At 43.5% G+C, this 24,575-nt stretch overlaps 1 protein-coding gene and 1 long non-coding RNA gene across 2 annotated transcripts; one reads left to right on the top strand and one right to left on the bottom strand.

Moving 5' to 3' along the window:
• Positions 1 to 14,292: 14,292 nt before the first annotated feature.
• Positions 14,293 to 15,552, bottom strand: LOC143888687 (uncharacterized). Its single transcript, XM_077393117.1, has 3 exons — positions 15,105 to 15,552; positions 14,914 to 15,020; positions 14,293 to 14,595 (listed from the first exon to the last, which is right to left on the bottom strand). The coding sequence occupies exons 1-3, from the start codon at positions 15,550 to 15,552 to the stop codon at positions 14,293 to 14,295; spliced, it is 858 nt and encodes a 285-aa protein (XP_077249232.1).
• A 3,386-nt stretch (positions 15,553 to 18,938) lies between these two features.
• On the top strand, positions 18,939 to 23,699 carry LOC143887779 (uncharacterized). Its single transcript, XR_013254369.1, has 2 exons — positions 18,939 to 19,499; positions 22,558 to 23,699. It is a non-coding gene; the product is annotated as an uncharacterized LOC143887779 (long non-coding RNA).
• The last annotated feature ends 876 nt before the right edge of the window (positions 23,700 to 24,575 follow it).

Genomic DNA, 24,575 nt, shown 5'->3' with positions numbered 1-24,575 from the left:
ATGTGTAAATCTTTAAGGGCAAGCAACAAGTGATCTCTAAAAGTTATATCACAGTTCAGAGCATATACATGCTCTAACTTGTCTGCTTACTATCCAGAGAACCCCTCATGGTGCAACTTGTGAACTCATATAGTTATGTCATAGATCTGAGCATATCCTTGCTCAGGTAGAGACTTATCTGCTTCAAAGGTTGCAAATGTAGCCCAAGTGCTCAAATCACTCACCTTTTCAACCATTTTGCCTTGTCATGCCCTATAGCATAGGTTTCACCTAGGGCCAATGACAAATTCATAGGGGGAGAGCTTAATGATTTTTTATTCATGTTTATATAGACCATTGTGATGTGCTCACATGGTTTATTGCCTCCATAGTTGTGCTTAACTGGCAAATCTTTAGAACAAAAAAAAGTGTCTTATCATGCATTTTACTTTATTTTCATTTTGATAAGCCTCATAAGAGCTTCAATGGTATATCATATATTGCATACATAGCTTAGATAAGCTATCATTTATCTTGACACCCCACTTGCACTTTCACTTGTATATCCCTACCTTTTTGCTATTGCCAAAAGGGGAGATTTTTTAGAATTGAGTAGGTAGTCCAATTGTATATGAACCACTTGATTTACATTCATGTATTACTCTCATGCATCTAGTGAGGGGGAGCATTGCTTCAATATTTATTGTGTTTACCTGCTAATTCATATATTTGTTTAATATCTCCTGCCTCCCTAATCAATCTGTTTGCCATCATAAAAAAGGGGGAGAATGTAAGCCCAATGGTTCCCATGGGTTAATCATTCACCTTACCTTGTTGTTTTGATGCTAGCAAACTAAATTGATTAGCATTTATGAACTAATGTGTTGCTTTGAGGTGTTGTGTTATATACAGGAATTTCATGTCATAATCGTCATTTAACAACTCATCTCAACACATGACTTGTGGATCAAGGATCAAAGGCTATTCTCAAAAGCTCTTACAAGGCCTTTAAATACTAAACGACAAGATGCTTTCGCGAATCTTATAAAAAAATTGAAGTGCTAAAATCATTTCCCTTAATTTTTTAGTTACAATTTTTTAATAAAATTTTTGACCAGGGGAAAAAAGACAAATGCCGCACGGTCCTTTTTTAAAGTATTTTTACAAGAAATTTTCTACCTAAAATAAAATATTCCCCAAATAATTGAGTTAGCAAACATCCTAAAATTTGATTTTCAAACATATTTTTATTCAGGGTCTAAGCTCGGGCGTGATGATGCCGAAATCCGCTTGGTACGATCTAGTGGTGATAGAGAGACTCCTGCAAGTAATCTGCACTCACAGAAAGTGTGTTAGTGGGCCCGGAGTTGTGGCTCCAGATGGCCACTTCGACACTCAAGTCAGAAATCGGTATCACAAGAAAACTAAAGGAAAGAGATGAGATTCAGAAGTGTTACCAATGAGTCTGAATGAATCTGCTTTTAGTGTGAAGGTCCCTTCTTATAGAGAATGAAGTCCACAATGATGGGAAACTTACTGTTTTAGGAGTCTTGCTAATTGGGCGACTTCCCCAGGAGATAAGTTTATATCTATCTTTAGTAGATATCCTATTTCTTTGAACGAGTAAGTTACTTTTTTAATATCGTTCCTTTAGGTGGAAAGTTACCGCCTTATGTCCCAACTAAGGACGTTGCTATTTATAAGGAGAGGATAATAACTTGTAACTTTTTCTCTTATAACCAGTGAGTCGGTTTCTATTTACTCGGAGGTGCCACATGTCGTCCATCGGCGGTTAATGCTGATTTGACCCCCAACATATTGACCCCACTTCCTTGAGCCATATGTGGATCGGGGAAGTAGTTTAGGAATATTCTACTCTTTCGAGGTTTAGTTAATACCGTTGATCTTATGACTTCTTTTGTGGTCAGCACAACGATCATTCGGTTGGTTGTGAGGGATAGAACCGAGTTACTTGAATGAGGGCCCATCTCATCTCCTCTCTCTTTATTGTACATCATGGGAAACCGTTGAATCACCTTAGAAAATCAAAACGACGGTGACAGGAGTTACGATGTGATAGATGTGCCATAATTACCAGCGTTTTCGGGGTGAGTAAGAGCTTGCCATGTGTCACAGGAGGTGGGAAAACCCAAAAGGGTTTGATTGCCTTTTTACCTCCTTTCAAATTCTATTTATAGGGTCATCTCCCCCTTATTTTATTCACAAAATCTCTTCGATAGTGACCTCTTCTCTTTATCTTCTTCAATTTTCTCTACAAGTTCCATGGCACAAGATTTGGATCTCTCCACCCCAGGACTTTTCAAGGCACACATTGTGGATGTTGATGCCATGCCAGAAGCGGAGGTTGTCCTAACTCCTCCACCGGAGCAGCCAGTAGAAGCGATGGCGAAGAGAACCAGAAGGGCTCCTTGGGAAAGGAGGTGGTAAAGGAGAAAGTGAGGGAAGAGGGCTACTCCTCCCGTTCTCCCCCTGCCGGTACCAAGAGGAAGCCGGAAAAAGCCGCTCCTTCATCTTCCATCCCACCGGAGGATATGTGTGAGATGTACGACGTGAAGGGGCTCCGAGCTTTTGGTCGCAACTTCGGGCGATCGGCGAGACATGCCAAAGATCAGATCTTAGAGTTTGCTGCCCAGTTTGTCAAACTGGCAGAGGAGCTGTGCGACCTGGAGATGAAGGCAGCTCTCCTGGAGGAAGAGAATGCGGTGCTGAAAGCCCGCTTCAAAGAAGTGTCGGGGAATGCCGGCCCCTCAGAGGTTCCCTCCGAGGTGAACCCTACCGAGTGACTTCCCTCGGTGTCCTCGGATTCTGATCTCATTATCGAGGAGGCGAGAATCCGTTCTCTGCGACTCTTCTCGAAGGATCCAGAGGAAGCCCATTCTGGTGGTGGTGCGGGAGTTTGAGCGATCTTCACTAACCTTTTGCTTTTTATAGTTCTTTTCTGTTTTGTTTTTGTTTACACGGTTTTGGCCTTGAAGCCCTCCACATGTAACTAACTAAACAGATCAATGAAATCTTCCTTTACTTGTACTTGTTATCCGTTCAATTTCCTTTTCATTCTGCAATTTGTCTATATCAATAGTAATGTTCACGTGCATGTCGATCGGTATTTACCTTTCATAATGGTTCTTCACCGAAACATGAATTTACTTGGATATCTCAAATTCTCGATCCGTCAACCGTATATTGGACGGTTGATTTTAGAATCCAAACTTTAGAGAAAGTAATGGATGGGTACCGAGAGCCACGTTCTTATCCCATCACTCACATATTAGTTAACTAGTAGGGATACGCATGGGTCGGTGTTCGTTCTAAAATGGGTCGTTACCGATGCATAGACATATTCATAGATAGCTATTTTTATCCCTTCATCCGTTCGTTATGGCTTACTTAATAGGAGCCTATCCGTAAGAGGGTAGAGTCAGTACCGTTCTTTACAGATTTTGACGATTATTGCTTTGGGAAATGGCGCTTTTGCTCATAATGGTAACCGCCATTTTTTCGACGCAGTGATGAGAGATACGAAGCTTCACCGTTTAGGGGCATGACACGTGTTCCCTATTAAATGGTAACCTCGTTTTTCCCGCCTAGCTGCTTTAACTCATTTATAAGGCATTTTCATCCATTTACTTTTCATTTCTTACATGAACAATTTCATCTGTCGGCTTCCTTTCAAGGGTGGTGCCAAGGCATTTTTCCTTTCTTTGGTGGGGAGTTTGCTTTGAATTCTCGTCCGTTCATCAAAAATTGGTGAGTTGTTCTCTTCATTTTTAATTTCTCGTTCCTGTTTTAAGGTATGTCTGAGGCTAGTGACTCGCAAAACCCCTCTGGGAGTGGGGGTCATATGGAGAACTCAGAATCTCCCCCCAGAGTCCATTCAACCAGAGAGGTGAGGGATGAGGCTAGTGCCTGTGAATATCTCCTGGCTACTAGCCCTCCTAGGAAGAAGCGTCCGAACAAAAAGAAGAGACCATCTACGAAGTCAAAAAAGACCAAAGTGGACTCTGAGGCCACTATTAGTGCCACTCGTCCTGACACCATCCCTCCCAGTCTAATGATGAGGGAGACTTTAGAGGAGCAGGCTGCAGCCCTCACACGAGTCAGCTGACTTTTTTGTCTCCATGGGTGAAATAGGGGAACCTATTAGACCGGAGATAGTTACATCACAGGTTTGTACCGTTGTTTCCAAGTGTGGACTCCGATCCCGAGGACGGTGTGGCAAGGGACACGAGATCCCACGTCTGTCCTCTAAGATCTCCACAATGTGAAGGAGAGCTCTACCAAGGAACTCTCGAAATGATGCCACTCACAGCATGGGTGGCGATATAAATGAGATACCTCTTGATTCAAAGACCAGCCCGAAACCAAGATGTACCTATAACAAAGAAGAGTCGCCATCCAAGGAAGTAGGCCCTGGATCCCATGAAATACTCTGTTGCAACGGATAACCAGAGATACAAAAGTCCGTGCCTGATGACGAATGGGGAAGGTATTAAGCGCCCCCAATTCGCCCAAGTGCAAGCACCTGGTCTCTTATGCCATTTTTAATTAATTTTGAAGAGTTTTGGGCTAAAATCATGTGAAATGGGAACGAGTATCCCTGAAGAAACGTCTATCTAAGCATGCATGACCCGGGGGTATGGGCAAAAGAAAATAAACATCCAAATCCTAACTCACCGCATCTACTCCTAACCCATCACATCTAGTAAAGCAATAACATCCGCATGCACAGCTACAGCTAAGCAAGTAATAACAGATATGATAAGCAGAAAAGCAGTAGCTAAGCATGTGTGAAATTCCAAGGGTGGTCCCGAATTGGCAACAAATGAGGAGGGAAGAATTAGGTTTCTAACAAGTTTTAATTCTTTTGAAAACGCAAACCCAATTTTGGAAATTAAGAGATCAACAATAAAATTCAAGCACACAAGTTAAATCGAAAGTGCAAATACAAATAAAGAGCAAGAGTAAGAGAGATTGCACCCGAGATTTTAAAGCGGTTCGGTCCTCCAAACGCGAGGCCTACTCCACTCCACCAACCAAACCCGTTGATGGCTTCACTATGTGATCTTCTTAACTTCGACGAAGATCGGTGCCGATTACAATTGCTTTAACCTTTGTGGCAATCCTCACCACGGAGAGAGGGCTACGCTTCTCCGAACACTCGCCCAATACAAGTTCTTGATAAGAAAGAAAGAACAAAAACAATCCCTCACAAGGGTTCACAAAGTGTAGAGGATGTACAAATTTAAACCTATGATCCAAATCCTAAACTTTAGAGGATGAGAGGCATAATCAAGTTTGATTCACTCTTTGGATGTTCAAATGGAGTTTAAGAGTGTTAGGATTGATGGTTTGAATGTTTGGAATGCCCATATATATAGGAAAAACTAAATATGACCGTTCAATGGCATTGTTGTAATTCCAGGAAAAATCGCAACGGCTAAAAATCCGACCGTTGTAGTGTTCTCGGAGTTCCGAGAATATTTCTCGGAGTTCCGAGAAAAAATGTCGAAGTTCCGGGAATACACACAGAAGATGAAAAAAAGTCTACTGCACCATTTCTCGGAGTTCCGAGAATTTCTCTCGGAGTTCCGAGAAGCCTATTTCATGCAGATTTTCATTTCTTGTTTTTAGGCTTCCAACTTAACACCAAGTTGGGATTGCTATGAGGGTTCCAAGGTGTTGGAACACCACAAGGACAATCTCTTATATATTTAGGGTGTGTGTTTATTTACTTAATTATGCCTCTAAAATCTAAAACTAAGATTGGATCTTTTACAATCTAAATATGACTTTGGTCTTCAATGGATTCTTCAAGTCTTCATTTGTCTTGGACTTCGATGTCTTTGGCCTTCATGATGTGGTCCAATGAGATCTTCTTGGCCTCAATCCAAGCAATGTTGTCTTAGCACCAATGTGATCTACAACTTAGACAATCAAACACATTAGTGATCATAAATCACTTGTGTATTGGAATCATCAAAATAAGATGGGAATGCCAAGGTGGAAACCATTGGGCTTACAATGAGACTAAACGCATAAGGAATAAGCAAGCTGAAAGTAAACACACAAGGAACCAAAGACAAACACACGTTAAACTAAAAGATACGAGGGAAGAAAGGAATCAGAAAATAGGCGGTATGCGCAAACCCAAAATGCCAGGGAAAAGAAAATGGGACATACGATAGACTCAGGGAGCGATTCTAAAGGAATCGAGCTCAGTGATCCTATCATTGGGCTCAGCGAGGACAATCCCTGTAAAGGGGCCACGCTACGTCGTCGCCCATCCCAAGACCCGATAAAACGTCGGAAAACCGATAAAACCGGCAAACCACGATCAAAATCGGAAATGAAATGAAAAGAAGGCTCAGAGTGACCTGGCAATCACCATCCTTGCCCGTTTTGGTTTTTGTATTTTTGGGAAAAGCTTGAAAGATATTTTTAGATGCTGAAATGATTTTTTTTAAGGGTTTAAATGATTTTATTGAAAAGTTTGACTGAACTTGGGACGAAAATCCCAAGCTGCCTACGTACCCTGTAGAAAGGGATCAAGCCAACGTAGTTCGAAACAGCTTTTCGAAAAACGCTTTGAGTGTTTTTTGATGTTTTTTTGGATTTTTGTTATTTGATTTTTATGTTTTTTTTTTATCCCTTTTGATCGAAAGAGGGTTTTGGCTCAAGAGGTTGCCGTCCGTCATCGCCTAAACCCGACGAGTGTTCCCAAAATCAATGGGGATCTCGAAATGCAAGGAGAATCCCAAGGAACGTGTGAAAAGATGAACCCGAAGAAGGAAAGAAATTAATCCCTAACCCTATAGAAAATGATCATCTCGGAGAGGAAGGAACCCTTGAGTCCTGTAAGAAAGGGCGGCCTCCAAGAAGGGAAAATCCCTAAGCCCATGAGAAATGATGGGATAAGCAAAGAGGCATGGAGGGCAAAGGGATGGGTCAGGAAACATTCTGCAGTGTGAACATCGCTTCCCAAAAGAAGAAACGGCAGAGGGTGAGTGAAACAATATGGGAAAGCAAAATCATGGGCGGAGTCAACTTCCAATCAGCAAAACCGGTTACTCTCATATTGTCAAGACACCCAAATGAGGAATATAGATAATCCAATAGCAAATTTTATTTTATGCCTACTATCGTTCCCACTAGGAATCCAAATAACAGGCTAATGACATGGGCCTAATTCATGCAATGAACTCATTGAAATCTACAGACGAAATAAGAAGAAAAGGAAAATTACCTGTAGAATGGTTGAACTTCAACTGATGTCGACGGAATCTTCGGAATTACCAGAGATTGGATTAGCTAAGCCGGGTTCGGATGTTAGCGGAAGAAAATCGCCGCAAGAGGTTTGCCAGAAAAGGGGCCCGATCCGAGACTTCTCAAGATGATGGTGATCATAAGGAGGGTTTAAAAAGATGAGGGTAGGGGGTTCGGTGGAATGGGGCCTAGCTAAATGGGTTTGAGGGAGATGGTGGGCTCGATGGAGGAGATGGGAAAATGAAGCAGGTTTGGTGATGGTAGTTGGGGTTTCGATGGTGGAGGTTGGTGGTGGCTTGTGGGTTTGGGAGTGGCTGCAACCGATGGGAAAGACGAAGGGGATGATGTTAGAAAAAAGAAAAAAAATTGGGATTGGAACGGAGGAGGTGGAGGCGGCTTGGCCGGGTTCCGGGTGGCTGCGATGGGGAGGTTGGGGAAAACAACCCCAAACCTCTCTCTCTCTCTCTCTCTCTCTCTCTCTCTCTCCCTCTCTCTCTCTCTCTGTTTCTCTCTCTCTCTCTGTTTCTCTAATCTCTCTCTGTTTTCCCCTTTTTTTCTTTTTTTTCTTTTTTTGAGGATGGGGGTAGCGGTGGTGGAGGATGGTGGTCGGGGTTGATGGTTGTGGGCGGTGGTCGGAGGTGGCACGGCCGGAGTTCCAGTGACGGAGAAATTGTAGAGATGGTGGAGATGGGTGGTGAAATGGGTTTCTAAAAAAAACAGAAATGGGAGAGGTTAAAATGAAATGGGTTTGGGTATAAAATGGAATTGGGTTAGAGGTGGTGAAGATGATGGAAAAGGGGTTAGAGAAGAAGAAGGTGGATGATGGCTGTAAATGGAGGAGGTTTGCCGGATTCCGGCAAGGTTACCGGAGAAGATGGGTTTTAAAAATAAAAAATAAAAAATAAAAATGTAATGGGTGTGGTTCGGTGGCTTAGATTAGGAGGTGGTTGATGGTGGGAGAGGGTAGTAGGAAGAGATTGGGTTGATGGCGGCTTGGATTTTTGCCCAATCCCGACTAGGATGGCCGGGGAAGACGGTGGTTGGAGGTTGAAGAAGGGTGGAAGAGGGTTTGTAAATAAAGAAAAAGAAAAATGGGTTGTAGAGTAGGATGGCCGCTCCCCTCTCCCTCTCTATTCTTCTCTTGCGGCCGCAAAAAATGAGGTATCCTTTTCTCTTTTTTTCCAGAAAATCCGATCCCCCAAACCCTAGTTCGATGAGGGTTTTGTAAAGGGAAGTGATAGATTTGCACCCCCCCCCCCCCCCAATTCTCCTGGGTAGAGCCCTTCTCAAGTATATTTGTGACCACTCTTTTACACAACCAGGGGGTGGCTTAGCGTAGAGAAAATGGTTTCTTCTTTTCTTTTCTTTGCAAATGAGAACTGATACTAGCACTCCCTTTCTTGCTAATCCACCCCCTTTTTCTTGCCTAACTAGGGAAATGATATTGACACATACATGCTTAATTTTTGCAAACTTGTCTTTTCTTCATGTTATCCTCTTACAGGGCACCTTGGGAACGGGGATGACCATTGACGACTTTTTTAAACACCGAGACGAGAAACAAGGTGGGCTAGCGAAAATGCTATTTGGATCTTATGCGGTACAAATGGGAGAGTGTTAATACCAAAACTCACGGGTATCGCGTTTTAAGGCTCGATTCTTTGAGAATTCGAGGTTCAGTTTAGGAACTTGAAATTTGATTATGGGAAACTCTAAATTTGGTTTCAGGACTCAGATTTCGGGAATTTTCTCGATTTCGGGATTTTTATTCAAATTTTGGGAAATTGGGGCTAGGTCAAAATGGGGTGTCTACACCAAGGACCTTTCTGACCTTAGGAGGGAGTACCGAATCTCAAATGACTACGTTATTCGTCTGCCGAGCTCCAAAGAACGGGCCTGTGTAAGTTCACAGGAAGGTGAGACAGCCTTCTATGTTAAAGCCTTTAGGGCTGACTCCGATTTCCGATGATGGGTCTTCTCCCCTTGTTACTGGAGTTTTACATAGTAGCGCCTTCCCAATTATTCCCAAATAGTTGGAGAAACATTCTGGCCTACTTGACCAAAAGTAAGGTTTTGAATGCCGGTGTATCCGTGGATATCTTCCGTACTTGTTTTAAACTAGTAGACGACGGGGGTTGGTTAAACCTTACCCATCGCAGAAGGATTATGGTTGGTGGGAAGATTCCTTCCTCGATTAAAAGATGGAAGAACGATTTCTTTTTTTTGTAAGACCTCCGTCCTCTGCTGAATGGAAATTTCCCTTTGATTGGAGAAAACCCTCAGCCGAGAGGATGGATATTCTGCCGACCCTAGGAGAGATAGGGGATCGTATTTTTAAATTTGTTTCGACTGTTTTTAAAATCGACACTCGAGAGTTCAAGATTGAGGCGAAGCTCATAGAATATGGCCTACTCAAGGAGACACCCTCTGGCGAGGAAGTTTCTGAAGAGGTTGGAGTCGTATCTAGTGGTAATTTTTCTATTGGCATGACCTTCTCTGTTCAAGTAAACTTAATATTGGTTAGGGACTTATCGCTCCAGTTTTTGTGCAGATATGGCTTCCAAAAAGCCCAAGACTCTGGCCCAACCGACACGTAAGATATCGGCAACTGTGTTAGAAAGAGCTCGGAAGGCCAAGTTCAGGATGGACATTCCCATTGCCGCTCGTCCTCCAAAAGTTCTACCGGACAAGTCAAAAGAGCCGGCCGAAGAGGAAGAGTGTGGGTCGGGTAAGAGGCTTCGCGAGACCCCGATTGTTTCGCTGACCGAGTGCGCTTCTGGCGCCCCTTCTTCTGTTTTTTCCGTTGATGGGTGCCAGAGGACACAACTTTTTTTTCATCGTGTGGAGATAACAGAGGAGGAGGCCAGGGTCCAGGGCGAGCCATTCAGCCCTTCTTGGAAAGTTGGGGACAAAGATTTCGCCTTTCATAACCAGGGGGTCAGTGTGGAAATGTGCCTGAGTAGTTTACTTCCGAGTGATATGGAGGAGCTACGAAGGTTGAGTTATGGGGCTTTGAGTCGCTCTTTACTTCATCAGCAAAAGAAGGTAAGCATCCGTTGGGCCCCTTTTTCTCTTTTATTCTTTAAACCATGCAGACTTATACCCTGGTGTTCCTTGTTAGGCAAATGATCTCAGCGCTATGGCTTCCAATCGTTTTATGGACACCCTAGCAGACAATTTAAAGCTTAAGGATGTGATCAATACCTTGGAGGGGAAGAACAACTCTCTAGAGAACCGGGTTACGGAGTTAGAGAGGAAAGAAAAAGCTGATGAAGATATTATAAGCACTTTATGAAAGGATCTGGAGGGCGCTCAGAAGAAACTTAAGGAGTCAGAAGAGGCTCTTAATGATTAAAACGAGGATCGGGCAGTGGTTGAGGCTCAGGCGGTCGCTAAGTTTAAAGAGAGCGAGGAGTACGGTTTCGAGTTGGCTTTTCACGCCCTTGACTTTGAAGTAAAGGGATTTGCCAAGTGTAGGAGGCAAGTCTTAGAGATCGTGCCGGATTTCCCTGTGGACCACTTCACCGCTCCTAAGACCGACACTGTTGCCACCGACTCTCCACTCGTGACCGACTTAGATCCTTAGGTGTTTCTTCTATTGACCTTATGAGTTTTTTTTTTTGATGTACTTGGAGTGCAAAAAACTTTTTCATTTTTGGTCTGTAATATTTGCCCCGATGGTGGGGTACATACCCCGGTGCTTTTGTTGGCACCACTGACTCAGCACTGATGAGTACTCTTTATCTATGTTGATATTATACACAAGCCTCTTTCCTCACCTCCATGGGGGGAGTGGAACTTGTGTTTTCTGTTAATAATTGCGAATCCACCCCTCTAGTATACAAGGGGTGGGATTTATTTTATATTAAACCGGTTGTTCCCTTTTTTATTCTAAAAATGATTAGAGTAACCTAGTAGTGAGAGATAGGCCGGACGTTCGGTATTGTTCCTTTTGTGGGAAAATAGGCCGGACGTTCGGTCCTGTTCCTTTTGTGGGAAAATAGGCCGGACGTTCGGTCCTGTTCATTTTTCTCATGCTAGTTAGGGATACACTCTATTGAGCCTTTATGAAGGCAAAAATTTACGATTATTCCCTTTGTGCTTTGCACGTCAGTCATCTTCCTTCAATCGATCAATCCGAAGTTGACTGACCCGCCCCTCCCTATGAGGAGGGGCCTTATTGTCCAGTGATGTTAGTGGTAGTATCCAGGATGATCAATCTTGGTCGCACTGATATATCATCTGGTTGATCCGAGGATCAGGGCATCGGGTCCTCCTGTCATGGGTTGGACGAGTACCTCCCCCTACTCGATCGGCTTATGCGCTCGGTCGGTGGGTGTTAACCTTATAAGGTTAACTAGTTTTATATTAAGCTGAGTAATGTACCAGCTTCATGTCCTCTCGTTTTGAGTGTCGGACAAGCACCTTACCTCGTTCGGTCGGTTTATTCACTCAATCAGTAGGTATTATTCTTATCAACTTTATTAATATCAGGTGTTTTCAAATACACATAGAAACATTTTGCACTCATAGAAACATAGTAGGAACATTTTGAAACAAATTTAAACTTTTATTTCATCAGATAAATTCCTTATTACATCCTTGTTGGAGAATTGTCTCTACTTGTTTCTACATTCGAAAAAGAAAAACGAAAAATAACAAAGAAAATCAACTAACTTACTTGTAGTATTTCCTCAAGTTCTGCATGTGCCATGTTCTGGGGATCGGTGTTCCATCTAGATGTTCCAATTGGTAAGCTCCGGGGCGTAGGGTCCTTGTAAGTCTGTAAGGCCCTTCCCATGAGGGGGTGAGTTTTCCAGCATTCCTTGGGTCTGAAACCTCTGCCCGACGAAGCACCAGATCTCCTTCCTTGAGAGCTCTTTCTTTCATCCGATGGTTATAATACCGAGTGACCCTTTGCTGGTATGCGGCGACTCTGATCCGGGCTTTCTCCCTTATTTCCTTGACGAGGTCTAAACTGCTTCTCATGAGTTCGTCATTCAATCGTTCATTATGGCTTTCGAGCCTTGGAAAAGGGATGGCTATCTCAACTAGGATAATTGCCTCGACACCGAATGCTAGGTTGAATGGAGATTCACCTGTCGCAGTACGCGGAGTGATTCGGTAGGCCTACAGGACATTCGGTAGCTCCGATGCCCATGTATTTTTAGCGTCTTCCACCCTCTTTTTAAAAATCTGTAGAAGAATTCGGTTGGTGACTTCAACCTGCCCATTCGCTTGGGGATGACCAACGGAGGTAAATCTTTGCCCGATCCCTAGTCTGTCGTAAAAATTCCTGAATTGTTTGCTGGCGAACTGGGGCCCATTGGCAATAACCAACACCATCGGTATTCCGTACCTGCATATGATATCAAGGTAGAAAAAAGTTTCTGTTGCTTTGGAGGTGGCCCTCTACACAGCTTTAGCCTCTACCCATTTAGTGAAGTAATCTATTGCGACGTAGAGCATTGTTTGACCACCGACCGATGATGGAAAGGGTCCTAAAAGGTCCATCCCCCACATGGCGAAGGGAATAGGACTGGGGATGGGAGTATGATGGGTAGCAGATTGCCGAGGAACCGAGGCAAACTTTTGACACTGTTCACATTTTTTCACAAAATTTTGGGCGTCGTCCAATATGGTCGGCCAAAAGAACCCTCTTCGGAGGATTTTGTGGGTCAGTACCTTGCCCCCCGAGTGATCTCCACATATGCCTTTGTGTACTTCAGCCATTACTCGGTAGGCGTCCGTGGGTCAGAGGCATTTTAGTAGCGGCCATGAAAATGACCGTTTGTAAAGTGTTTCACCCTTCAAGACATAAAGTGCTAATTTAGCAGTAAGTTTTCTCGCTTCTTTTCGGTCTTCAGGTAGGGTGCCGTCCTTTAGATATTGTATTATGGAGTCCATCCAACTAGGCTCGTGAACGATTTGAGCGACCTCTGCCCTTTTGATACTAGGGTGGGAAAGCACCTCTGTATACATGTTTCCCCAGTTGGTGGTTTTGGAGGAAGCCATCTTGGATAGAGCATCGGCTCTTGCGTTAAGAGTTCTCAAAATCTGTACGATCTCAAATTCTTTGAAAAGGGAGATCTTCTCTCTCATGTTCTCTAAATACTTGAGCATCCTTCGGTCCTTCGCTTCGTAAAGTCCATTACTGTGCCGAAGATGAGCTGAGAGTCGCTATGAGCTTTCAATCTATTAGCTTCCAGCTCAAGGGCCAGCGATAGGCCGGCAAGGAGTGATTCATACTCAGCTTCATTATTAGAAGCATTTAAATCAAGTTTCAAGGCGTACTCAACCAGAAATTTGTTGGGTCCGGCCAAGAATAGTCCCGCTCCGCTTCCGCCTGAGTTAGCCGATCCATCGACAAACAGCATCCACGGGTATTGTTTTTCTTGTTGTTCATCTATTAACTCCTCCTACCCCCCTGAGTCATCGGTCGAAGCCGTACATTCCACTACAAAGTCGGCTAATACTTGCGACTTAATGGCTGGGCGGGGTCGTACCTGTATATCGAACTCGCCCAGTTCTACCGCCCAGTTAATTAGTCGCCCCGAAGTGTCGGGTTTTTAGAGAATTTTGCGTAATGGTTGGTCAGTGAAAACAACTATTGTGTGGGCCTGAAAGTATGGACGTAATTTCTTGGCGGCAACAACTACGGCGAATACAAACTTCTCGATGCCCTGGTACCTGTCTCGGCATCATGTAGAACTCGACTGACGTAATATATAGGGTGTTCCACCCTCAATTCTTGCTTGACAAGTACGGCGCAGATAGCTAAGGGGCTTACAGCTAGATAGAGATATAACTCTTCCTTAGGTAATGGTTTCATCAGTACCGGAGGAGATTGGAGGTATTGCTTGAGTTTCTCGAACGCTTCTTGGAATTCGTTCATCTGCTGAAAATCTTTCATGTTTCTTAGTATCTTGAAGAACGGGAGGCATTTTTCGACGGATTTGGACATGAATCGTCTCAAGGCCGCTATCCGTCCAGCGAGTCGTTGTACCTCGTTCACGGTTTTTGGAGGTGTCATGTCAAGCATGGCTTGTATTTTTCAGGATTAGCCTCTATGCCTCGCTGACTGACCATGAACCTGAGGAACTTGCCGGAGGTTACCCCAAAGGCACACTTTGAGGGGTTGAGCTTCATCTGATATTTTGGCAACACTGTGAAAGCCTCATGAAGGTTGGTAACATGACTGGTAGCTTTTAGGCTTTTGACGAGCATGTCGTCTACGTAAACTTCTGTATTCCGACCGATCTGGGAGGCGATGATCTTATTCACCAACCATTGATATGTTACTCCAGCGTTCTTAAGGCTGAAGGGCATGACCTTGTAACAGAACAGTCATTGTTCTGACAAAGGATGTTTTTGGGATATCAGGGGAGCACATGCGTATCTGGTTATATCCAAAGAAAGCGTCCATAAAGCTGAGCATTTCGTGGCCAGATGTATCATCTATCAACATATCGATTCGGAGGAGGGGGTAGTGGTCCTTTGGACAGGCCTTATTAAGGTTAATAAAGTCCACACATATCCACCACTTCCCGCTCGCTTTTTTTACCATCACTACATTGGCGACCCATTCTGATAATTTATTTCTCGGATGAATCCGGTTTGCAGGAGCTTATCGACCTCCTCTTTTATTACTTTCTGTCGCTCGGGAGTGAAATTCCATTTATTTTGTTTAACAGGCTTATAAGAAGGGTCAACGCTGAGCCGATGGACGGCAACGTCCGTTGGGATACCTGGCATATCTAAAGCAGACCATGCAAAAACATCTGCATTAGTTTTCAAAAAATTGACCAGGTTGGTTCAGGTCTTAGCTGTAAGAAGTGAACCAATTTGAACCGTTCTTTCATCATCCTCCCCAAACAACGGTATTTGGGTTAGTTCTTCCACCGGTTCCCCATGTGTTAAATAGTCGTCCGAACGTGGGTTAGTACCGGCTATTTGGAGGGATTCTTTAGCCTTTTTCACTACTTTGACGTAATCAACATAGCAGTTTCTCGCTCTCACCTCTCCAACCCTTGATTTCGTCGAGAATTTGATTTTGAAGTGGGGTGTGGAGACAACTGCTTCAAGCTGATTGAGAGCCAGACGCCCTATGATAGTATTATAGGTGGAGGGGACTTTAACTACCAAGAAAGTCTGCATGATAGTTTTCTGGTGGGGTTCTGTACCTAATGTGAGAGGGAGGTATATCCTTCCCTCGATACGGATCGAGCCGCCAGAAAATCCGTAGATCGACCATTCAACTGGTATGAGTCTGTCCATTCCCAGAAGCATTTCTTTAAAGGCATCGTAATGTAAAATATTGACAGAACTACCGGTATCAATCAGTACCTTACTTACATTAAAATTGGCGATAAGGAGGCGAACGACGACCGCATCGTCATGGGGGAGGTGGACTTTGTCATAATCTTTCTCGGAAAAGACTATATGTTCCTCGTTATCGGTCGATTCCGACCATAACCTTTTGTCCAGAAACCGTTGGCCCTCCTGAGGCTAAACCTCCGGCAATTACGTCGATGCTCCCTGCAATTCTGAGCAGGGCATCGATCCTTTGGTCCGGGGAATGTCGAACTTCGGAGACCTGTCTGGTTTGGTCAACTCCAGTGGTTGTTGGGATCAGATTAGAAGGACCGAGCGGTTTTTGAACCTCGGACTTCTAGGAGGGTCCGATATTCCTAGGGTTCAACTATTTATCAACGCACCCAAGCTCTACCAACCTTTCGATCTCTACCTTTAGATTATAGCATTCATCTGTCATATGGCCATGGTCGCTGTGATAATGGCAATATTTGCTAGTGTTACGCTTCCGACCGGTACTTTTTATCTTTTTTTGGCCATTGGAGATGTTCCTTTCCTCAGATTTAATAAAGGATATTTGAAATAGATGTGTTCAAAGGAGTGTAATTGTACCTTTCAAACTGTTGCGAGGGAGGTCGGTTGTTAGGTTGTTACTATTGATTGTCGGATCGAGGGGGTTCAGCCTGAGCGTTACTGGACCGAGTTTCCTCCTTCCGCTTCTCCGGAGCTTTAGCAAGTTCTAACTCTCTTTCCATGGCGAAGACTCTTTGTTGTTAACGTATTTGTCTGCTACTGCCATTAGCTCCTGGAGATCTCTGGGAGGGTCAATATTCAGGGTTTACCTTGAAGTCTCTATCATGGATGGCCGATTTCATAGCTGCTCTAACCATCTCATGATTGGGGTCTTTGATTTGAGATAACTCAGCCCTAAACCCCCCTATGAAAGATCGTAAAGTTTCGTCCTTTCCTTGTCGGAGAGCGAGGAGTGCATCGGCGGGTTTCCTCTGCAGTCGACTGTTGGCGAAATACGTAACAAACTCCCGACCTAGTTCTAGGAATGAGGATATGGAATTAGATTTAAGGCAGCTATGCACATGATTGCGTCACATGATTGCGTCATGCCAACTATTCGCCCCTCTTTTCAAATACAAATAGAAGGCACGGCACATGATTGAGTCATTAGAGCCCTTAAATTCCATTCCTCTCGGGTATGCCTGCAGGTATTCCAATGGATCCGACGTACAGTCGTAGAGGTCTAGCCTTGGTAGGTCGAAATTTGGTATCAATTGAGTCTGTGTTATGGCCTCTACGAATGGCGATTGTATCTTGTTTTCCCATTCAGCCAGGAGATCTAGTTCGTAAGGTTTCTTAATATGACGCTGCATCTCCTTGACTTGTCATTGAAGTTCGGCGATGAGTCCTGAGTCAGGGGTATTAACTCCGTCGTGCGGATTTAATTGTGGGTTGCCTTACCCCTGATCCGGATATCCCGCGCTATTAACTCTTTGGGGGATGTTATTATCCTAGGCTGGAGTAGGCTTAAAGGTCAATTTCAGTGCACGCCTGTTGTTCACTTCCCCGTCCCCATGATTCGGCCTGGGGATGGTGATTGAGGCTGATGGTCGGTGATTTACCGGCCTTCTGCTGCGAGGGTTTCTACCTTCGAGTGATTCATCTTGTTCTTCCTCTAAAGGTGAATTCCTCACCCCCGCGATTAATGGGGGAGCGCTAATGTTTTGAACCATCGGTGGAGGGGGGGTAAATGTTTTAGTATTTCCTGAAGGGTGACAGAGACGTTTCCAACTTGTTTTGCCAGTTGGTTGAACATAGTCATGGTGACTGGAGTTGTATCTTCGTTGGTAGGAACTTCCTCTGGAATAGAATTTCCAGGGATCGTAGCCTGTGTTTGACTCCTGGTCATTACTGCTTCGCCTTGTGAGTTGACAGTGACGGACTTCGAGGCTTTTGATCTCGAATTTGTCATGGTCCCACGGATGGCACCAATCTGATGATGCCGAAATCCGCTCGGTACGATCTAGCGGTGATAGAGATAATCCTACAAGTAATCTGCACTCACGGAAAGTGTGTTAGCGGGCTCGAAGTTGTGGCTCCGGACAGCCACTTCAACACTCAAGTCAAAAATCGGTTTCACAGGAAAACTAAAGGAAAGAGATGAGATTCAGAAGTGTTACCAACGAGTGTGAATGAATCTGCTTTGAGTGTGAAGGTCCCTTCTTATAGAGAATGAAGTCCACAATGATGGGAAACTTAGTGTTTTAGGAGTCTTGCCTAATTGGGCGACTTCCCCGGGAGATAAGTTTATATCTATCTTTAGTAGATATCATATTCTCCTGAATGAGTAAGTTACTTTTTTAATATCGTTCGTTTAGGTGGAAAGTTACCGCCTTATGAACATTGCCTCTTTGAGGGGCGGTTTCCCAACTAAGGACGTTGCTATTTATAAGGAGAGGATAATAACTTGTAACTTTTCCTCTTATAACCAGTGAGTCGGTTGCTATTTACTCGGAGGTGCCACGTGTCGTCCATCAACGGTTAATGCCGATTTTACCCCCAACAGGACCCTATCTCAGTTCTGCGTTAAAAGAAGGGGAATGATATCCCCCCCTCCCCCTCTCTCTAATGTTATTCGTTTAGTTTTAAAGGCAAAGAAAAATGTCAAAGGGGGTGAATTTATCATCAAGCAGTGAACCATTCTCACAGCGCTAAAGAGGGAGGAAGGTGGGGGGAGATTTTATCCGTTTAAGGGGAGAGGGGGGCGGGATATCATTTCCCTAAAAGAAACATCATCTACGCCATTAGACAATGTTGTGCCATTTAGGTTGAAATAGAATTTGATTGTTATAAGGTGGATATGTAACTTCAAGTTCTTGGTACGTGTGTTTTGAAAAACTAAAATCTTTTGTGGAAATGTTTATTGAAACACATCTAAATATCTTCTTTTACGACATCTTGAAAAATGTTTAATGGTATCGTAATGAAATAGTAAGAAAATTTTATGCCACTTAGAAAAAATCCCATATCTTAACCAAAAGCAAAGTCAACATGGATTTAATATTCCAAAAGCATTCCATATGGAAGATGATATATGAACTATATCACAATCCATGCGGGTGTCAATGAAAATTAAAAAGACACCTTATTGACTTGCTAATTTATGATTATCATAAAAAGGTGTCTACCAAACCAATTAAGATTATCATTAAAGGGTGTCAACGTATAGTTCGGATTCGTTTTCGATGGTTGCTTTTCAAAATGCTTTCAGATTCTAGTTATTGGTAACAACCTGTAGACACCCACATTTTGCTTTACTTTAACCAACAATAACCTAATATATGTTTTAGGTCATTAATATCTTGATCTGACTTTACGGATCATCAATCGGGACAAAATAAGATAGGGTCACTTCATAGCCCGAACCCTGATTCCATTCCGAGACCCGATTTCCGTAAATCGTTAGATCAATGGCAGATCTTGACCTGGGTCTAACCATCCAAAACCACCTAACCTCTCCTCTCATCCTAACCATCCAAACCTCACCTAACCTCACCTAACCTCTCCTCTCATCCTAACCATCCAAACCTCACCTAACCTCACCTAACCTCACCTAACCACCTAACCTCACCTAACCTTACCTAACCTCACCTAACCTCACCTAACCTCCTATCCCATTCTCCTATAAATACCCTCTCATCCCACCATCCAAGAAGGAGAAGAAAAAGAACCCCTCTCTTAGAAAATTCATCCCTCTCCCTCATCTCTTCAAGGGTTCGGCCATCCTTGCCGGATCGGGTGATTTTATACGTTGGGTGATATATATCAAAAGCAGTCATTATCAAGCAAGGAATCATCTTCAAGGAATTACCATCAAAGAAAAATCAAACACAAAGTGGGTTTCCAAAGAGGTAGGCATTTATTTCAATTCTATGTAGGGTCTGTTTTCATGCATATCTTTTACTTTAAAAGAAAAACCATGTTAGGAAGCATGTAGGGTCTGTTTTCCCCCTGGTTAGCCTCTGGTTAGACCCTGGTTGCACCCAGGTTCGCTGCTGGTTGCACCCAGGTTCGATGCTGGTTGCACCCTGGTTCCCTACTGATTCGCACCCTGGTTCCCTGCTGGTTGCACCCTGGTTCCCTACTGGTTCGCACCCTGGTTCCCTACTGGTTCGCACCCTGCTTCCCTGCTGGTTGCACCCTGGTTCCCTACTGATTCGCACCCTGGTTCCCTGCTGGTTGCACCCTGGTTCCCTACTGGTTCGCACCCTGGTTCCCTACTGGTTCGCACCCTGCTTCCCTGCTGGTTGCACCCTGGTTCCCTACTGGTTCGCACCCTGGTTCGATATTGGTTCGCACCCTGGTTCCCTGCTGGTTCGCACTCTGGTTAGACCCTGGTTGCACCCAGGTTCGCTGCTGGTTGCACCCAGGTTCCCTGCTGGTTGCACCCTGGTTCCCCTGCTGGTTCGCACCCTGGTTCCCTGCTGGTTCGCACCCTGGTTCCCTGCTGGTTCGCACCCTGGTGCACCCTGGTCCGCACCCTGGTTTGTACCCTGCTTCCTCCTAGTTAGACCATGGCTAGTCTCGGGTTTGCTCCTAACTTAGACCCGACTCACTTGACCCTAACCATTAACCCAATCCAACCAAGTCATATCCCAACACAATCCGAGTCGCATGTCTGAATCCATTTGGCCGAATCTCATAAGCCCGCCCACTTTGAATTCCGAAAATTCAAACCCTTGATGATTCCAATATGCTCAATTCTTTGATGCAAATTCCCAATTCCAAAATCCCATTGTTATATCAATGTTTTTGAATCTCAAGTCCAATGCTCAAATACAAACCCGATTCCTGATCCAAATACCAAACCTGTTTTCCAAAATCCAAGCAACCTCCCCAGTGGAACTACGTGTGGCTTGATCCCCATCACGGGGTACGTAGGCAATTTGGCACTCCCAAGTTCAGTCGCACCTTTCTCTATCTTTCCCATTCCCTCACACTATTCATCATCTCGATTCATCTCGTGTCTCTCGGAACCATTGGATTATGGTTTCCGTCGTAAGGACCCTTAGAGCCCAATTTAGGAACACCGGTGTCGTGTCGTGTCCTAAGTTTTAGGGAGTCTTAGGTTTTAGGGAGTCCTAGAGTTAGGAGTCCAGCCTCATCACGGACGTTTGCTATGTATAGCAACCGTGCCATAGGTCTAGTTACACTAGTCACCCAATCTTTCCCTAGGACAAGCCTAGTAAACTAGGATGTAGGCAAACCTGCATTAGTCTAAGGGACCATTTGCATTTAGATGAGAATCATATAGCATCTTAGATGAAATCCTAAGATAATAAAATCCTCAACTTGAATTAAATAACTTCTCCTAAAACTGTTGAAACAGTCAATCCCGTCTAGGTCGGTGTCCTAGTTGAGTTAGGCATAAGTAGCTTAGCTTAGGTGCACCGAACTACGTCGACTCTGATCCCAGTGAGGCTTGGGTACGTAGGCAGCTTGGATGTCTGATGGCATACCACCCGCGAGTCGGCACCACAAACAAATTGTGGTGTTTTGTATATTAATTTTCTTGTAAATGCTTAATCAAATCACTTAGGACTTTCCATGAAATTAGAATTTTAGGAGAACTTTCACTTAGATTGAATCCAGACAAATTAATAAATCAAGATACACATTTAGGATTCACATTGAAATTAGATCATAGGATGCATGTCACTTAGTTCGCACATTAACATAGAGTTGAATGAGCCATTTAAAATAAATTTAAAAGAGTTAGCTTTTGGAATCGAAGACCGATTATCGGGCAAGAATGGTGCATGTGGTGGATAACTCCCCATACCTTCCATTCTCGTAACCAGGTAGCGAGTCTAGATTTCTGGTTAATTACGGGTCCTAGATCCCACATCTAGGTGGCGACTCTGTCAGTCTCTTTCGTGTGGAATTCGGATTGCCTTAGTGATCCCAAGTTCACAGGAAAGATTAATTCAAATCAATAATAAAATGCACACGCCAATCGCGTGGATACGAGAGACCAAGAGAGAGAGCGCGGCGGCTCGCGCCCCACACCCCTCTCGCGGGATCAGGGTACCACAGTCTGGCGACTCTGCTGGGGACCACCTAACTTCATTAAAATTTCAAAAGATAATTCATTTGAATTTAATTTAACTGGCTCATAAAAACTCTATACTTGTTAGATTAGTTTGTCTTGTTTTATTTTCTCATCACATTTTACTCGAACTTAACCTAACAAAACCTGAGGGCATCATAGATTGCGCAAACATATTGCACACACTTACATCACTTGCATCTAAACTCTTGCATCTCACGTGCACACACGTCCTATTTTAGGAACCCGGAGTGTTATCTAGCATGGTTGACTGGGATTTCATCACCTGGTGCCTCTGTGCTAGAGAAGCATTCCACCCTTAGCCTAGTACCTTTATGGTACGTAAACGGATCTCTTGTTCACGTACTGATACGCCGGACACTGGTACAGTATATCGAACAGGGATTCGCGCTAAGGGAACTCTTGGCCTTACCCCTAGATTAACCCACACATGCATGTAGTATACGAACACATGTGCATCATGTGTGTGAGCCTAGTTTAGGATATCCTACCCATTGGTGTCTAGATTAGGCCGTGGTCCATCTTCCAATGGTCACGATCGGTCCTTAGATACACGAACAAAGTCATGAGTCGAGATTCTCTCTCCACTCCGATAGATTAGGATTAGGGTTGATGCCTTCAGGTAACACTGATAAAATGTGAAAAAAAAAAAAAAAAAAAATTCCCCTTTGGGTTAGGATATAAATCCCATAATTTTCAAAGATCTCATAGGATTAGTCATTCATGATCTATCCGTTGAAAGCAATCTTATGCTATCTCATCTAATCTTTTGATCGTGCGTCTTTCGTTCTTCTGTCATACGATTCGATCGTATCTTCATGCCATCCCCTAACTGGCAGATGCAGAATCTCACAATCTTTCGATTATGCGTTCTCATGATCTGATCATGCCTGGTCCAGATAATCCAATCTTGCTTGTACCCCTGGTCTGTTCCTCCTCTAGGGGCTACCTTTTTCAAGATTATTTTGCTAAGTCCTTCAGAGTTCACTCTCAGAATCCTTGAGCTAGGAGCATTTCCCTATGCGAATCAGTCATCATTGTCCAAAATTGAAAGTATCAGCCATGATGATGTTCAGAACGAACCAGCCTTCGCCGAGCCTTCAACGCCAAACAGTTGCAGCAGTTAAAGTTTTAGTCACTTACTATTTTATGTTGAGTCAGTCATCATGGTCAGTATAATTGTTGAGTCCGGTCTTACAGTTAAAGGTCAATGCCTAGTCCAGGCAAGTTATCTTCTGTTTCCCTTTCTTATTTAGAGTTGTGAATCCTGAGCATGTTCAGGATAGGTCGTCTGATGTAATAGCTTTTCTTTAAATAAAATTTCGTTCAGTTCCAAAAAGTTCACTTGTGTCTGTTCTTAAGTGTGCTTCTGATCTTAAAATAAGACTCCCTCTTCAAATGAGGACAAAATTGACGAAACTCCACTTGAGTCACAGCAATTACTTGAACGAGAGGAGGAGCGCCAATCCCAACCTTTCAAAGATGAAATTGAAATGATAAACACTGGCACTGAAACTTTGATTCAGTGAATGCCGATTGAAAATACATTACCCTCTAAAGAGTGTGAAGAATTGATAAAATTATTTCAAGAATAAGAAGATTGTTTAGAAAAGCTACAACCGATACCAGGGGCAAGACATAGATGGAAAGCTCAAAGAAAATGAATGAAGTGAATATCATATGTTATGCAAGGGGCATGGAGTAGAAACAACTTTCATATTTCCAATCGATGACCTTGGTTCTCAAATTCATAACATGAAGCCATCAAATTCGAGATAAGAAGTTCAAGAGCAAGCATTGAAAAGTGATCATCAGATATCAAGAGTTACAAATCCATAGATGGAGGATGTCGAAGAACAAGTTTCGCTCTATGAAAGCCGAAAGCACGCATTAGAATCTTGAAAGAAGAAAATCCATTATCTTACCTGGAAATGCCGTCAAACTCCGTGAAAAAAAAAAAAAAAAGAGAAAAAAAAAGAAATAAATAATCAGTACCAGACAGACTCTAGTAACCTAGATCGATTCCCAATCTGAACATCGAAAGGCCTCCTTTGGCCGATTAAATCCCAAAATCAAAACCCAATGTCAAAAGAATACCGATTTGCAAACCCTTCGAGCCTAAATCAAATTTTCTTGAAAACCCATCAAACTCGGGGCATTCGCCCCGAACTACGCGAGACCTGATCCCTACACTGGGGTACGTAGGCAGCTCGGTTAAACCGAGTTCGGTCGATTCAAAAAAAAAAAAGAAAAAGAAAAATCAATCGTTCCAGAAAAAAAAAAGAGGGACAAGTTCCAAAAGAAGAGAAGTTAATTGTTCCAGAAAGAAAAGAAAAAAGGAAAAAAATCAATTAACCTTCAAACAATTGATCTTCAAACTAGGGGCATTCGCCTTGACCTACACACGACCTGATTCCTACCTTGGGATATGTAGGCAACCTGTTCACAGGTTCGGTCGAAATCTTTGTTGAACCTTAAGCCATTCTTTGAAAAGCCCTATCCTACCTATAAAGTCCTTCTGGTGTTCAGAACTAATGAGCTAGGTCCCGAGACACAATAAAAAAAAAATGATGAATAAGAAAACGAACGGAGTTTGAAGATCTGCTAGACTGAAAACCTGAAAGGGCGGTCTAGGCAAAATTTAAGATCATTCCCCTGCTAAGTTGAAAACCCGAAAGGGCGGCTTAGGCAAAAGCTAAGGGGATAGCCTGCTGGATCGAAAACCTAGAATGGTGGTTCAGGCAAAAGTTAAGGCTAGCGCGGTCCGCCAAGTTAAAAACCCCGAAGAGGTGACTTGGTCACGGTAAGAGAATCATTATAAGAAGGCTACAGCTGGTATCAAGACTGAAGATCAACT

This window comes from Tasmannia lanceolata, unplaced genomic scaffold (assembly GCF_043159265.1).
Source record: "Tasmannia lanceolata isolate RefF3 unplaced genomic scaffold, GAP_Taslan_0.1 ptg000012l, whole genome shotgun sequence".
Classification (NCBI taxonomy): domain Eukaryota; kingdom Viridiplantae; phylum Streptophyta; class Magnoliopsida; order Canellales; family Winteraceae; genus Tasmannia; species Tasmannia lanceolata.
Note: the sequence above shows the minus strand (reverse complement) of the source record. Positions and strands in the feature narration are given on the sequence as shown.